Source organism: Paroedura picta, chromosome 11 (assembly GCF_049243985.1).
Source record: "Paroedura picta isolate Pp20150507F chromosome 11, Ppicta_v3.0, whole genome shotgun sequence".
Lineage (NCBI taxonomy): Eukaryota > Metazoa > Chordata > Lepidosauria > Squamata > Gekkonidae > Paroedura > Paroedura picta.
Window position 1 is genome coordinate 1,550,447 of NC_135379.1, and position 16,343 is coordinate 1,566,789.

General features: G+C 53.0%; 1 protein-coding gene across 4 annotated transcripts in view; it reads left to right on the forward strand.

The window, feature by feature from the left end:
• Nucleotides 1-119: 119 nt before the first annotated feature.
• Nucleotides 120-16,343, forward strand: part of KIF9 (kinesin family member 9) — a 20,156-nt gene continuing 3,932 nt past the window's right edge. For 2 of the 4 annotated variants that reach the window (XM_077304430.1, XM_077304433.1), the window contains exons 1-18: nucleotides 192-387; nucleotides 1,842-1,948; nucleotides 4,057-4,222; nucleotides 4,573-4,679; nucleotides 5,883-6,101; nucleotides 6,448-6,531; nucleotides 6,756-6,848; nucleotides 8,055-8,202; nucleotides 8,324-8,388; nucleotides 8,505-8,582; nucleotides 9,551-9,619; nucleotides 10,644-10,748; nucleotides 11,960-12,015; nucleotides 12,783-12,873; nucleotides 13,865-13,998; nucleotides 14,154-14,336; nucleotides 15,192-15,400; nucleotides 15,853-16,032. In XM_077304430.1, the coding sequence (XP_077160545.1) occupies nucleotides 1,853-1,948; nucleotides 4,057-4,222; nucleotides 4,573-4,679; nucleotides 5,883-6,101; nucleotides 6,448-6,531; nucleotides 6,756-6,848; nucleotides 8,055-8,202; nucleotides 8,324-8,388; nucleotides 8,505-8,582; nucleotides 9,551-9,619; nucleotides 10,644-10,748; nucleotides 11,960-12,015; nucleotides 12,783-12,873; nucleotides 13,865-13,998; nucleotides 14,154-14,336; nucleotides 15,192-15,400; nucleotides 15,853-16,032 (2,083 nt within the window). In that variant the 5' untranslated portion in view covers nucleotides 192-387; nucleotides 1,842-1,852. Of the gene's footprint in view, nucleotides 388-446; nucleotides 471-1,841; nucleotides 1,949-4,056; nucleotides 4,223-4,572; nucleotides 4,680-5,882; nucleotides 6,102-6,447; nucleotides 6,532-6,755; nucleotides 6,849-8,054; nucleotides 8,203-8,323; nucleotides 8,389-8,504; nucleotides 8,583-9,550; nucleotides 9,620-10,643; nucleotides 10,749-11,959; nucleotides 12,016-12,782; nucleotides 12,874-13,864; nucleotides 13,999-14,153; nucleotides 14,337-15,191; nucleotides 15,401-15,852; nucleotides 16,033-16,343 lie in introns of those variants that run through there. The other 2 variants (XM_077304432.1, XM_077304431.1) reach the window with 2 other exon arrangements.

Sequence of the window (16,343 nt, forward strand, 5' to 3'; positions counted from 1 at the left end):
TGCGCAGAACAGCCGGGCGCCTGCCTGCCTCCGCTCTCCTCTCTCCCCGCCTCGCCGCCGCGTCGTCCTCTTCCGCCCTCTGTTGCCGGCTCCGCGGCCGGGCCCAGGGGACTTCCGCCACGTGCCGGAAGTGCCGGTCGCCTTAGCAACCGGGCGCACCGGAAGGGCCCGTTGCCACGGCAACCGTCGGCGCTCGCCTTCCTTCCTTCCTAGCACCGCCGAGCTGGTCAGTGCCGGCCGCGGGAGGAAGGAGCCCGCCTCGCCTGCAACCAATCAATCAATCAAGCACTCGTTTGTTAATTAAGCACACAAGGAGCGGCCGCCCCTGCCTAGCCGACGGGCCTCTTCTAGGCGGCGGAGCGGCAGACGAGCCTTGGCGCGTTCTGGGTTCGAATCCCCACTTGTACCCGGGAAGCCCCCTGGGAGGCCCTTGGCTGCCCGCACGCTGCCAGCCTGGCCCACCTCACAGGGTTGTTGTGAGGATAAGGTCGCGGGGGGGGGGCGGAGAGCAGTGCCAGCTGCTTTGGGTTCTTGTTCAGGAGAAGAGCAAAGTACAAAGAAAATGTTTATAATGGAGGAAGAATAGTTGGGTTTTATTCCCTGTTACCTAAAGGGGTCTCAAAGCGGCTTGCCCTTGCATTCCCTTCCTCTCCCCACAATAGGCACCCTGCGAGGTAGGTGGGGCTGAGAGAGCTCTGACAGAACTTCTCCGTGAGAGCAGCTCAAACAGTACTGTGACTGGCCTGAGGTCGCCCAGCTGGCTGTGTGTGGAGGAGCAGGGAATCAAACCCAGCTCTCCCAATTAGAGGCTGCTGCTTTTAACCATTACACTGAGCTGGGGTAATGGTTCATAGGCAATAGGGGCTGACTGTTTGAGGACGGGGAGCTCAATTTTTTAGCTGCCTTGGCTCATGGTTCTGACAGGCTTAACCGTCGCTGTCATTTGGGAACATCTCCTGAATGATGCTACTGCTAACATTGCCCTATTGCCTTTATAAAATTCCCCCTGAGAAATTCCACCCCATGGTTGGTGGGATGCTGAAAGGGCATGAGATCTGCTGATCCGTAAGGGAGGAGGGACGTGTATGGGGAACTGCGGATTGGACCATTTGCAGGGTGGTCCCTGGAGAAGACCCTGGTTGGATAAGTGAAGTTCTGGTAGAGCATAGGATGAGAGGTTGTCCTGCAGATAGGAGGGTCCAAGGTCATTTTACATGTTGTGTGCCATAAAGGGGCTTTGTTTAGCTGTCCTTTCCTGAGGAACAGTGAGAATTATAATTTGGGGGAAATATCTGAAGAGGCTTTGGGGACCCTTCCTGCCCCTCCAATCCCACTTTCCCTTCCTGGGATTTTTAATGACAGCTAAACCCATGTGTTCTGTGTGAACCAGCCGCTTTCTTGTGTGATGTTTTATAGGGGTGCCTACTCTGAGTTGAGAAATTCCTAAGGGGTAGCTGGGTGGAGGCTGAGGAGAATGTGGTTTGAGTAGGAGTGCGGTGTAACCCCATAGAGTCTGCCTTACCAAGTGGGCATTTCCTCCGAAGGACCTAAAATGTTTGCCTGGTGATGATTTGTAATCCCAGGAGAATACCAGCTACCTCCTGGAGGTTGGTAGGGTAGGGTGTAAGATTATTCTGTGCATGCTTTTCAAGGAGTCACATGGAAACTTACTCCCATGTAAATGTGCCCAGACTGGATGCATTCCTGATCTGAGTACAACAGCAATTGTTATCATAAACACCGTGCAATCCATTGTTGCCAGTGGTAGCTTTAAGTTCTGGGATGAATCGGCCCTGGGTGACAGCAAGTATTGGCTTTCCTTTCCCCTTTGTCTGTTCCAGCCTTGGTCACAATGTGTTCCTCCACGAAAAGAGTCAACGCCTTTGTACGACTCAGGCCATCAGCTGACTTCCCACAAGATATGATCAAGATTGGACAGGACAACCAGGTAAGAGATTATACAAAGGAGCAGAAGGTCTCTCTCTCTATTTCGGCAGAGAACAAGGTGCCATCCAAAGAGCCCTTTCCTGGAGAGTAAACCCCATTGTATAGATCTGAGTAGCATGGAGTAGACCTAGTTAAGATTGTCCTGAGTTTTATGCATTCACGGTGAGATAAAATTTGCAAAGTTTTCATTTATTTTCGCATGCTACGATCCTGAGCAATCTCCTCTGGGCTGATGGGAACAGTTCCCAAGCCAGGTTTAGTTCATGCTGCTGAAGGCTTACGTTTCCATTTTTAGTAGGCAGCAGAAATGAAAGTTGGGATTCCACATGGCTCTTAATAAATTATATCCTCTCATCTCTGTAAGTAAGATCCTGCTATGTCTCTGTTCTAAAGTAAACTCTCCTTGGCCAAGTTTCCCCTTTCCCCTGCGGATTTCCACTTCCCCCTGTGTTTGCTAACCTTAGGGCTGCTTTTTTGCTGTCAAATCACACCTGACCTTTGGAGACCCCGTGGGGTTTTCAAGGCAAGAGGGGTTTTGCTGTGGCCTGCCTCTGCGCAGCAACCCCGGACTTCCATGGTGGTCTCCCATCCAACTACAAAGCAGGGCCGATCCTAGTTAGCTTCCACGATCTTAAGGAGATCTCTCCCAGTCAGGGTAAACTTACTGGTTTAGCTGTTGGGTATTCTGGGGCTGGCCCCTTCTCTTTCAGCATTCATTAAGCAGTGATAAATTATCACCCTGTTATTTTTGGAGGGGTGTTAAATATTGCTTTTTTGCTTTGATAATATTTCTTATAATCTATTGCTGCAATTACAAAGCAGCAATAATTAAAATAAAATAAATACACCGTCACACTGACTGGTGATTAAGTAAAAAACGATGCTAAAGCCCTCTCTCCACTTCCTTTCTAATCAAGGTGACCTTGGGCCAGTCAGTTCCTTTGAGGCTTCGCCCACCTCACAGAGTTGTTGTGAGGATAAAAAGGGAGGCTAGGAGAACAATGCAAGCTCCTTTGGATCCCTCTTGTGGATAATGTTATGTTATGATGCCGGGGTGGCCAAACTGTGGCTCTCCAGATGTCCTTGGACTACAATTCCCATGAGCCCCTGCCAGCTCATATTATAATGAGAGAGAGGGATTTTTTAATGCTCTCAGAGAACCAGCTGGCAACAAGGAGGGGATTAAAAAGAATACCCCCCCCCCAAGAAATGCAGTAGCTCCTGGACAGTACACATGGCACAGCCTCATGTTTAAGGCAAACTGATTACCAAAAATCAAGTCTGAAGAAGTTGGGAAAAACAACACAGAAAGGTCCAAAATCTGGATTCTCTATGAAGTCTGAATAAGCCCAGTGTGGTGGTTCCAGATTTCATAGGCTAGTGTGGATCACCATTTCTTTGCAAGAACAGTTAGGCTTTCAGTACATTATCCACATGTGGAAACAGGTCTACTCAGAAATAAACCCCTTGTTATTCAACGGTGCTTCCTCCCAGGAAAGTTCCCTTAGGATTGCAACTGCAAAAACCTTTACTGGAGCTTAAAAAGAACCACAATAACCTGTGAACAGTCAAGGTGTTCTTCTGAAGACATACTCAAAAGGCAGAGGATTCTCACCATGTTGGACCCTCTCCCTTTACAAGGTGACACCTGGAGTGTCTTTAGCTTCATTGTTTCTGGGGGGGGGGATTACCAGGGGAAGACAAGGAAGAGGTTTCTATCATTGTAAGTAGCGTGGAGAGAAGAACATTTGTAGAATTCATGGTTGCCCAGCAAAGCGGATTGGCTGCAGTTCTGAAACAAAACATAGTTCAAGTGTGGAATTAATGTCTGCAGGATATGGTGGGGATTCATAGGAGGACTAGATAGATGGCAGCTGTTTGCCATGAAATCTGAGTGGCAGCTCCGTGTTCAGGGGGAGCACACCTCTGAGTCCCAGAGACTGGCTACGAGCAACATAGAAGGGCCGTTGTGTTCACACTGTGCCATGTGACCTTGCAGAGACGCTGCTGTGCCCACTCTTGAGAGCCAGTTTAGCTGGTTGCTGTTCTTGTACTGCTCTGTTGTTTTAGACTGGTTGATAACCAGGTTGCCTCGTTCTGCTTTCCTAGACGATCGATGTCTACATTGAGAGAGACAGTTCAAAGGGGGTGGTCAACAACAAACAGACAGACTGGTCCTTTAAACTGGACGGCATCCTTCACCATGCAGCTCAGGACCTGGTCTATGACGTTGTAGCCAGAGACCTGGTCTCCCAGGCGCTGGATGGATATAATGGTACGTTTGAAAGGACAGAAGACGAGCCGTGCAGGATCAGGCCAGTGGCCCATGTAGTGCAGCAGTGGACACCAGTTGCTCTGGCAGGCCCACAAAAGGACACGGAGGCCAAGGCCTTCCCTTAATATTACCGCTTAGTGCTTGGATTCAGAGGCCTGCTGCCTGTATCCATGGAGATGATTTCTGGTCATACCCACGCATTATGCAACCCCCTCTCCTTGTGGGCTATTTACTCCCACCTGGGGGCTGGCAACCCTGGCCCCTCGGGAGGCAAGCTGGCCCTTTTAGTGGCGACACACACCAGACACAACAAAACTACACTGTGGCTTTCTGTGTTTGTTGTTTTTTAGGCACCATAATATGCTATGGGCAAACAGGAGCTGGAAAGACGTACACCATGACCGGCACAACGGAACACTATGAGCACCGAGGGATCATTCCCCGAGCTATTCAGCAGGTAGCCCCGAGCACAGTGCGCAGGTCAGAAGATGAAGGGCTCCTGAAAGGGCTTTCTCTCCGGTGATGTGGGAGTCCTGCCACCCAGTGGTTGTCAGTTGGCTGCTGTCACAGCTGGGGTCTGTGCCAGCAGGTGGAGCAGCTGCCAGGACCCACCCCTGCCGTGGAATAACTGCATTGACAAACTTCACTCTTCACTCTGCCACAAAGGGGAGCTGGCAACTTTATTCCTTCATGGCAAGGCATCGTTAGCTGCTCTTTTTCTGTTTGATTATTTTTGTGCGTCAGTTTTAGACACAGAACTATCGGGCCCTTATATTCTGATTTCCTTAACTCCAATTTGCTTTTAGTTAAGCCCTCCCCCCCCTACAGTCTTTACCTGTGTTTTGGCTGCAGTAGACTTTGTCTAGTTAGGGTTCCCAGGTCCCCCTGGCCACCAGCAGGGAATGGGGGTGGGTGAGTGTGGAATTGCCAGGTCCGGTTTGGGAAACCCCTGAAGATTTTGAGATGGAGCCTGGAGAGGACAGGGACCTCAGTGGAGTGCAATGCCAGAGAGTTCACCCAGGGGAACTGATGTGTAGCGTATGGCTATGAGCTGTAATTCCAGCGGGGAATTACACTTGGAGTCTGGCATCCCTATGCCTCTTGCGCCAGGTGTCTGCCTGAACCGGAGCAGTGCCCTGTACTGGGGTGCCAGTTTCCAGGTGGGACCTGGGGATCCCCTGGACTTAGAGCTCATTTCAAGGTGGCAGAGATCAGTTCCTCTGGAGAACATGGCTGATCTAGAGGGTGGACTGCATCGAGCCATAATTCACTGAGGTCCTTCCACTCCCCAAATCCCGCCCACTCCCAGCTCCACCCCCAAAGTCTCCAGGTATTTCTCAACCAGGAGCTGGCAAGACTCTGTTGCAGGCACAGAGACCTTCTGGCCTGGCTCCAGCAGAGAAGGGCTCTTGGGGCTTTTTGGCAGTGCTCTTTGGCAGTGGCTTCAGTTCGATCCCTGGCATATTCTTTCCGATGCTGGCAGGGCTGGGAGCCTTGTGCTTCTTTCCTAGGCACAGCAGCTTCCAAACTGTGCATGAACGTCCCACTGGATTGCACCCCTCGCCTGCAAGTCCTCCTGCCGCTGTGGCAGAGCTCCAATAGCTTGCACGTCTCCTCCTGACAGGTGTTTTCATGGAGCTGAGCGTGACTTTGTCTGCAGGTGTTCAAGGCCATGGAGGAGCACTCGAGTCAGTTCATAACCATCCGCGTCTCTTACCTGGAGATCCACAATGAGACCATCTTTGACCTCTTGTCCTCAACGCCCCACGCTCCTGGCCCCCCGCTGTCTGTCGTGGAGGGCCTGCAGGGGGTTTCTGTGAAAGGGCTGACCCTGCACACCTGCCCCAGCGAAGAAATGGCTCTGAACTTTTTGTTTGAGGTAGGGAGAATGGTTTTTCATCAGCATCTTTATAAATAAATAATAAATACGTTAATTAATACATAAATAAACGAATTAGTACAAATGTAAATAAAGTTGCCCAGGCCTGCCCTCTGGTCCCTCCACTCCCCAGAATAGCTGCCCTCCTGACTTGGCCCAAGCTAGTTCTGGTGGTACCTTGGCATACCTGTATTGTGGGTCAGGTAGGACAAACCCAAATCCCGGTCATAGGAGGCCGGGCAGGAAGTGGCAGGTTGTGAGGAGCATCTGCCTTTCCTCCAGCATCCTGCCGTGTGGGCAGTCCCTTTCCTCCTGTGTCAGCTGCCCCTTTCTACTTCCTCTCCAGGGTGACACCAACAGAACGGTCGGCCAGCACGCTCTGAACAGCCACTCCTCTCGGTCTCACTGCATCTTCACCCTTTACATTGAGGTCCGTGCTAGAACAGTTTTTTTTTTAATTATGAGCCTCAAACAGAAAAAATATAAAAAAGAGCAAGAGTTCAGTAGCATTGAATTGTTGTGGCAGGAGATGTTGTGGCAGGAGATGGGATTTTGCCCCTGCCACAAATTTCTCTCCAGATGTCCATGGACTACAATTCCCATGAGCCCCTGCCCTGTCCGGTGCATACTGATGTTCTTGATCTCTTCCTGCAGTGCCACTCAAGAATCATGTCAGATGCCTCCTTTGTCACCTCCAAAATCAACCTAGTAGACCTGGCGGGCTCAGAGAGGTTGGCAAAGAGCAAGGTAAGTCCGCTGCAATCTCTTGCTTCCCCTGGAGGTGAGTCAGAGAAGCTGGTCGCAGGTGGATAAGGACCTGGTTTTCTCGTCCATGTCCTTAAAAAATGGTCCCCGTAGAAGGGATGCCAGTACTCTTACTTAGAGTCCGGCATATTTGCCAGTGGAAGTCCCCTGGTATTTCTTATCTTTGGCGTGGTTGCTTCCCAGTGTACCTTCCCTCTCTGTCCTGGAGCAAAGGGAGCTTTGAGAGGGTTGTGTGCCCACTTTTCAGTGAGGGGAAAGGCTGAGCCCACATACTGCAGTGGCCTTATGCTGAGGGCTGCCAGGCTGCAGGTGGAAGGTAGAGAGAACCGTCAGCTATGCGTGGCTAAGAAGAAAGACTCTGACGGATGGCAGGCAGTTCCCATGAAGAATCCTCTTTATGAAATCTGAGCCAAAATGAGTTCCGGATATAACCTCGTTTCCAAAACTTATTCCATGTGGGGATTAATCATCACTGCCGTGCTGTGGCCCTGTGCTTGTTTGTATGCAGAACCCGAGGAGTCTGGCTCCTCTGTCTGTTGATCCGGGCTCCCATCTCCAGCTCTTTTTGATTGTCTTATACAACTGAACTGTGGTGGGGCCTTGTGCACCACGGTGGGTCATTCCTGCTCTGTAGCTGTGCTAACAACTCTTTGCTCTTTTGCCTTCTTAGTCGAGGTCATGTACTGACTGTTGGGTTGACCGCACATTTGTGTATTTAAAAGTTGGTTAAAAGTACTTTGTTTCTTTACCTACATTATTTGGGACGTGTTAAATTAGGAAACAAGATTTAACGAGAGTATCATTTTTATTAGTGTTGCTATAATTGAGTCACTGAAGAAAATTCACTATGCTGGAAAGAGGTTATATCCGGAACTCGTTTTGGTTCAGATTTAATAAAGGGTTCTTCACGGGAACTGTCTGCCACCCGTCAGCGTCTTCCTTCTTAGCCTCCAGGTGGAGGCAACGGCAGCGGCTCACCTGACTGCAGAGCTCGGCTCCCTGGGAGGAAAGCGGCTGCTTTGGAGCCCGGACTGTGTGGCCTTTTATTACACTGAGGCCCCAAAACTTAGCCTTATGGGAGGTCTCCAGGCCCCTTCCTGGAGGTTGGCAACAGTAGGAAGCACAGCTGCATCACCTCTGGGAGACTAGTGACAGAGCAGTGGCTCTAAGTGTCTTCCTTGTCAACAGTCGGAGGGGCGCATATTGAAGGAGACGACTTACATCAACAAGTCGCTTTCGTTCTTTGAGCAAGTAGTCATTGCGCTGTCTGAGCGTAACAGGGAGCACGTCCCCTTCCGGCAGAGCAAGCTCACCTACACCCTGAAAGACTCTTTGGGTGAGAGAGCGCAGCTGGCGGGGGCGGGGGGGGTCTGGGGCCGAAGCGGCGGCCTCCCTCGGCAGCGGGAGACGCGGGGTCAGGAGGCTGTGCCAAGGCCGCCCCTCTCTTTCGCCCTCAGGTGGAAACTGCAACACAGCCCTGGTGGCCAATGTCTGCAGCGAAGCCGTTCACGTCGTGGAGACGGTGAGCAGAGAGGGCTGGGTGAGGAGGCAAAGAAATGCCGTCGGCAGTCCAGCCTTCAGGAGAAGCTTTTCGGGCTTTTCCGCACTGAACCCGGGAACGTCCCTGTTTCCCTTCAGCTCTCCACGCTTCGCTTTGCTACCAGAATGAAGTGGGTGACCACCACACCAGTCGTGAACGAAAAATACGACACCGAGGTACGCCGCTGAGACCCGTGCTGGGGGGAAGGAGAGACCCGGTGGCCTGGCCGGGTAGCCAGGGGAAGAGCCCCTTGTAGACTGGCAGGGGGTGGAAGGACTTCAGAGGGCAGGACCCATGAACAGGCCCTCACGTGCACACGTGAACACCCATGGAGGAGAGAGGGGAAATTCGATAAGCCAAAAAGTTCCCGAATCAATGCTGATTCGGCTACTTTTTGGACGTGCCAGAGGGACCACCAGGGTCATCTAGTCCAACCCCTTGCACAATGCAGGAAACTCACAACTCCCTGCCCACCCACAGTGACCCCAATTCCATGCCCAGATGATGCCCTTCCCCTGGCCAGTCTTTGTAGCCGGGGAAGGGTTGGGGAGGGTGGGAGCGTGCCAAACAGCTCCTCTGTCAGGATCAACTGCTTGGCGCACCCTTTAAATGTATCCCGCTCTCTTCTCAGGCAGTGGAGACAGAGAGCCGGCTTTCTGCTGCCTGGGATAGCATGGGCGCTTTCACACAGCAAGCGAGGCTTCTGATTGGCTGTGCAGAGTTTTAAACAGGACGTTGCATTGGCAGCTGCTGCCACCAGAGTACAAGGGTCTTCACTGCGTGATTGCAGGGAGGCTGTGGCTGCCATTTGTGGCTGGCTCCACCTCCTGTGGCTGCCATGTTGGGGTTGTGACCACCACTCTGTGTCAGCATTCGAGAAGTGCCTGCAAGCTCCAGATAGTTTCTGCTCTCATACTTGGTCTTTTTAACTATTCCTGCTTGTGCTGAAAATTTAAAATATGTCACTCGGAACAAGCAGGTGAGCCGGACCTGACGGAGGTAGGGGAGGAGATGAAGAGGTGTGTGTCTGTGTGTGTGTGTGTGTGTGTGTGTGTGTGTGGAAGGCTCACAGGTTCTTTTTCAGGGGTGCGAGTTGTTCGTCTTCACAGCAGATGCTGACATGCCAATGTTCTCATTTACTCAGCGCCTGCTGAAAAACGTTGAAAAAGAGGTCCTCTATCTGAAGGAGGAGCTGGCGGTGCACAACAGCCTGGTAAGGAGAAGACAGTGTGCTTGCAGGGGCGGTGTGTGTGTGTGCTTAGAAATGAAGGCGGCAACATTGTGCCTAGTTCCCATGTAGCATCCGTGTGCAGGTAAGGTTTAAAGCGCCGCATGGCTGAGCCGGAGCGCAGGGATCCAGACCGGTGCTTTCTCCACAGACAACAAGCATTTTTCTCTTGGTGGGTTTAGTTTCATGGGAAGAAGATCTGCTTTCGGAAGTTCCTGACATCCTGGAGTAAAACCAAACTATTGGGGAGAGCTTTCAAGGGCATCCCGGGGCTAGCAGGTCTGTCTGGATGCTTTGTGCTTTGGGCCGCACTGCAGGGCAGCGTAGCAAGGCGCCTCACATCCCTGTCCTTCATTGTGCTGCCCAGAAGCAGTGTATGCTGACCCACCTGTCTTCATGCTGAGCTGGGACTGAGAACTATGTCTCGATTTCTGCTTTGGTTGTTTCTCTGCGGATGGTCCTGCCTTGGAGCCAGTGGGATGCAGCACGCACCTTGACAGGGTGCTGTAGGTTCTCTGCAGCTGCCGCTATATCCCAGTGACAAACGTGTTGCCCAAAGGAGTCTGTGGCCTGGGGTGCCATCACCCAGTGCAGGACACCACAGGCAGAGTCTAGAAGTGGGCAGTTAGTAGCTTTCATTTTTTTAGCTCTTTTTGTTGTGGAGATGTGCTGGGAAGAACTGTGATGTGATCGTTCCCATAAATTCCTAGCTTGGGAAAGGTTGGAGACAATGGGGGAGAAATCGCTGGAGAGCACTCCATGAGGAACAGAAACCTCTTCCCACCAGCTCAGACCTTGTGCGGAAACAGCTGATGTGTCAGACAACTAGAAAACAGAGCAGAGCTGCAATCTTCGTGTCCCTGTTCTAAGTCAGCTACCATTTGACAAAACGCGCTGAAGACGGCGTCCAGTGCAACAGTAACCCGAGGGTGTCCTGCGCTCCTGGGAGTGGGGTGGCTGCCTCTATAACCTCCTGCTTCTCCTCTCCTCTCCTCCCCTCCTCTTCTAGCTCAATCGCCCCCCTGTGACCTACGAGCCCCTGAATGAAATCCAGGTGGCAGAGATCAACTCTCAAGTTCGCCGGTTCCTGGAAGGAACCATCGATGAGTTAGAGGTGAGTGGCTTGTGTCACTCGGCGTTTAAAGAATAGCTGTTTAATTGTAGCACGTTGGGCAGACTTGGCCTACTGCTTTGGGAAGCCCCATTGCAGCCCCCTGCTGCTCCAGAGAGCATGGTCGCCAACCTCCAGGAGAGGCCTAGAGATCCCCCCCTATTGGCCCAGCGGGTCTCTGGCCAATAGAGAAAACAGCCATCTTGGAAGGTGGACTCTGTGGCATTGTACCCCTGCTGAGGACCCCCTCCTCTGCAGAACCACCTCTCCCCAGGCTTCAGGGCCCCCCCCCCCATGTCCGGGAGTTCCCATCCCAGAGCTGTCAGCGCTACCAAGCACTGATGTGGCTGTGTCACTTCCACACAAAACCCAGGTGTGATCTGGGTAGAAGAAGAAGAGCTGGTTCTCATATGCCGCTTTTCCCTACCCAAAGGAGGCTCAAAGTGGCTTACATTCGCCTTCCCTTCCTCTCCCCACAGCAGACACCCTGTGGGGTGGGTGAGGCTGCGAGAGCCCTGATATCACTGCTCGGTCAGAACAGTTTTATCAGTGCCGTGGCGAGCCCAAGGTCACCCAGCTGGCTGCATGTGGGGGAGCACGGAATCAAACCCCGGTTCGCCAGATTAGAAGTCGGCACTCCAAACCACCACACCAAGCAGGCTCCCAATCATTCCTAGTGCAGTCCTTTGTCACATGACACGCACCCCCCATGCCTCTGCCCTGGCCCTCCTCTTGGACACCAGTCACCCTATCTTTGTGGCCATAAGCTTGGCCCTTGACTTCTGGCTTGCAGTAGGTCTCCACCCCCTCGGCGGATGGGGGTTGTCAGTGCTAGGCCCCGAGGAGCTGAAGTGTGGGTCCCTGTGGGAATGGAGCAAGAGCCGGAAGGGGAACTGAGGCAGCGCACCTCTGAGCCATAGAGCAAGGCCCAGGGAAGGGGGGCCATGATCGCTGGGCCCTGATCACTTGTGATCTTTTAAAATCTGATGGTCTGTCGCTGTGGGGAACGGAATGCTGGGAACTTAGTCTGGCCCTGCCAGTGAGACGTAGACCCCACTCTGTGCTGTGGCATCCGGGTCGTTCCCTCGGGTATCCCTGCCTTGCGCGCTGGCAAGTCTTCGCCTGCTTCTCGTATCTCAGAGGCAGCTTGTGGACCAATCCGGGATCTCTGGGCTTCTCCTCAGTCCTCTCCTCTTTGCCCCGTCTTTCCCCAGATTGTGAGCCTCAGACAGATCCAGGAAATCTTTAACCAGTTCAAAGCCATCTTGAGGTAAGCACTTGGCACGTTGCCCCAGCGGATTAGACTGACCAGGAATAGATGACCCGGGAGGTCCCTTCCAACTCTATGATTCTATTCTTATTTATTTGATTTATAGCCCGCCATCCCCAGCCAAGCCGTCTCATGTTACACAGATAACAGGGTCCCAGTGAGTCCGCACCGTAGGTCTACGCAGGGGCATTACGGTATCGGCCGTTTTCTTCTCAGTCCCTTTCTGAATGGCCCCTAGCATAGAGCTGCCTTTTCACTGCTGCTGCATACTGGGCTGACCTCTCCTGCGCAGCCCTCTGAGGAGACGTCGGGAGAGCCCTGGTGCCCTGGGGAAGGCTTCTCTGGCAGCCTGGGAAGCCCTTGAGACGAAGCTTTGAATCCTCTCATTGCTGAAGGTGCCGTTGAAGAAAGGGGAGGGGTCCCTCTCGACTAGTGGGGAGGGGCTGTGCCATGGAGGAGGTGATTGCTAGGCCCATCTCTGCAGGCTCTGGGAGAGCCACTAGCTCTAGGAATAGCGGCACCGAGGCTGAAGCTGCAACAGCCATTTTGTGGCTGACTCCGCCTTCTGAGGCAGCCATTTTGGGGCTGGAATAGGCAAGGTCTGTAGTGAGTCAGCAGCGTGCATGAAGAGTATCCTCCAGGTTTATTCTTTTGAGCAGCTAGTACTTTGCTGCTCTTTGCATAGTTAAAGTCTGCCAACATGTGCAGCAGAATCCCAGAGGTAGGATTGCAGGAGTCGGGCCTAGCCTGTGTCTCTGACCTTCCAGCCAACAGGAGCAGGAGGTGGAAGCCCGGCTGAGGAGCAAGTACACCCTGATCGACAAAAACGACTTTGCCACTTTGTCTGTGGTTCAGAAGGTGAGGGCAGAGTCTTGGGGTCTCCTGGGGGAGAGCGGCAGGGGTGGAATACCGTTCCCTTTTAGCCTTTTCAGCCCCAAATTAGCCACTTTTTGTCAGAGCTTGGCTGCTAAGCAGGGTCGGCCCCGGTTGGCCCATGGATGGGAGACCACCCAGCAGGACTGAGCAGAGGAAGGCTGTGGCAAGCCACCTCTGCTGGCCTTCTGCTTGGAATGCCCTGTGGTTGGGTCCATTGATGGAGAATGCTCAACGGAGCAACAGAGTTCCCTTGTGTGTGTGCGCATGTGCATGCTGCTGAGGAAATGAAGTTACATGTGGAACATCTTTATCTTAGCAAACTAATATGAGTCCCTCGTCATGAGGAACTCCTTTCTGGACAGAATAGGGTAGAGACAAGATTCTTGTCTGCTCTCATCTTACTGTTCTTTGGACTTAGAGTTCATGAACAGGTCGAAATCCAACTGTCTCGCAGGCAGTCACGGCAGCTAAGCATTTAGTTTTTCTCCCTCTCCCCAAAGACTGGAACTGGAGGGCCTTCAGTGGAGCTGATGGGTAGTAGGCTTGGGAGGGGCAAAAGGAGACACTACTTTACACAGAGTGATCAAAAGGTGGAATTCTCTGCCAGAGGAGGCGGTGATGGCCACAAGAACAAACCGTTTTAAAAGGGGATTTGAAAGATTCATCAGTGGCTACTGGCCATGGTAACTCAAGGAACTCTTCACATTGACAGGCATTAAGCCTGTGAATCCCAGAGCCAGGAGGGAAGGCCTCAGCCTCTGTGCCCTGTTGTTGCCCCTCCAGAGAAGCTGGCTGGCCCCTGGGTGAGACAGGACTGGAGGGGACCCTTCCTGGTCTGACCCAGCAGGGCTCTTATCTGTGTGCGTGTTCCATTCCTGGCTTGATGAGCGGAATTCTGGCTGGGGAACTTTGAAGCTGGCAGTGCAGCTTCTCTGACCCCTCCACATTCCACCTTCTCCTTCACTGTCCTCAGGCAGGGTTGGTTGATGCTGACGGCCACATGGTTGGTGAGGTTGACGGGCAAGGCTTCGGCATTGGAGTTGCTCCGTTCTCATCCAAGCCCGGAGGGAAGAGAGCGAAAATAAAGAAAGGCAGAGAGCAGTCCAGGTTGGTCTCCTGTCTTGGGGCAGGATTGTTTACTCTTTCAGGTGACCATCCCTGAAGCCTGGGTTCGAGACTGTGTTTTCTTTGCCAACTGTAGATCAGCTGAGGCAGAATCCATGCTCTCGTCATGGGGCTTTGCCCCTTTGCTTCTTTTCCAGCACTGCTCCGCGGAAGGAAGGCCTGGCCAGCCCCGTTTCAGGGAAGGAGCTGGATTCCGTTTCCCCCTCCCGCAGCCAGGGGTTCAGCAAGGATCAGGAGACGAAGGAGGCCCAAGATGTCCTCAGCGTAGAGACGCATCGTTCCGAATCTGTGCCTAAAGACGACACTGCGGTCCAGCCCAGGTAGGTTCCTCTCTTCTTCCATAGTCTCTTAAACCAGTTGTAATCTTGGAGACTGAATGGATGAGGACATAGCCTGTGTCCCTCATGTGTGTCCCCCCCCTCCCTCACAGTCTGTTCCTTGTATGTCCTCCCTCAGGAACATCGGCTGGGCCCAAATCCACTCAGTCCCCCAGATAACAATTGATTTAAGGGACTTTGTTCTAAGTTCATTTACTATTATTACTATATATCTTTCAGGTTATTCAGTATAACCTGATAAACAAAAAGCTGTGGTTATTTTCAGAACAATTTACAATGTACAGTTTCTGGGTGTGCATATCTATGCCACTGATGAAGAAGATGTTGAGAACGTGTCAATAACCGGTTTGTGTTTTAGCTTGACTGAAGAATTGCTTTAATAAAGGAGATTTTCCAGCTACTAGAACGTCAGTTTCTTTTGCTTGTCTGCTCTCTGCAATACTGCCAGGTGGTCCTCGTCTTGGCTCCCAGCTGGAGGTTGGCAACCCATCTCCAGCAGAACTGCCCAGCATCTCGTCCTTATTCGGTGTTCATGGGAGAGGCTTTTGGGCGTCCTCTTGCCTATCTGCCAAGGCTCCTGGAATCCTGGCTGAGAGCCTGCTTGGTGCTGTGGTTCAGAGCGGTGGCCACTGATCTGGAGAACGATGGATTCTTCACTCCTCCATATGCAGCCAGCTGGGGTGCCTTGGGCCAGACACAGTTCTCTCAGAGCTCTCTCAGCCCCACTTGCCTGTTGTGGGGAAAGGAAGGGAAGGCGATTGTGAGCCGCTCTGAGACTCCTTCAAGGCAGTGAAAACTGGGGCACAAAAAACCAGTTTTGCTGCTCCTTCCCAACAGCTGCCCGCCAGCCAGGACTGCAGCCTTCGAGGACTTCAAGAACGAGCGGGGCAGCGAGATCAACCGGATCTTTAAGGAGAACAAAGCCATCCTGAATGACCGCCAGAAGAAAAGGAGCGAGGTCACGCAGAGGATCGGCGTCCTCCGGCAGGAGATAGACACCGCCCGGCAGGTCCTGGAGGCCCACAAACTGGAGCGGGAGCAGCAGGGTAAGGAGTGCCTGGGTCACGGGGGCCAGCAGGAGGGACCCCGGGGCTGCCCAAGCATGGCTTCATCCAGTCCGAGGCCAAGCTTCCGGAGATTCCCTGGAATCCTATCTGATCCCCTGTCCAGAGAGATCAGTGCCCCTGGAGAAGATGGCAGCTTCAAAGTGCGGACTCTGCCCTCCCCAGGTCCAGCAGCCCCGTAGTGCCAGTGAGGCTTTCAGGGTGCACGCTCTCAAGAGCCAGAGCTGCCTTGTCGTAAGGCTGCAGAGTGTGTGTATGCAGCATTCTCAGAGTTCTGCAAGATGAAACGGGGGCGGGGAAAGTTCAGACAAGTTTCTTGGGATATTATGTGGGATTTCCTCCTGAGAGAGAGAAACACACACACACCCTGGGTTTCTGGCTGCTGTCCAAGAGACTTCTCTAAACCTTTTTTTTTTGGGGGGGGGTCTGTGCAGGAGAATACCTGAACGAGGAAGGCCAGGTCATCATTGAGGAAGAGGAGTTCCTGCTGCTGGTGAAGTTGAAGGACCTGCGGAAGCAGCACCGGGCAGACTTCAGCGAATTCCGGGAGCTCCACTCCGAAGTCCAGTACTGCCAGCACTTGGTGGACCAGTGTCGTCGGAAGCTGCTCACAGGTACTGCCCGCTGCAGAGGCCGGAGGCGGCCGCTTCTGAGCACGAGCTCCCCTTTGGGTGTGCCACATGGGGGGGGGGGGGGGCTTGCTTTGAGACGGGGGCCGAGGGTGCCCGGCAGCCCAAACAGCCCAGCTTAGGCCAAACCTGTCAGCCCCCCCACAGGACTGTCAAGCCGCCTGCTTCCCAGGGTCCAGTCCACGCTCCTCTCCGACCGCAGGATGGCTCAGAGCCAAGCCTCGCCCAGCCCCGGCTACCCTTCTGCAGTAGCTCCCCACTGGCCTCCCCAAACGTCAAAGGAAAAGATGCCATCC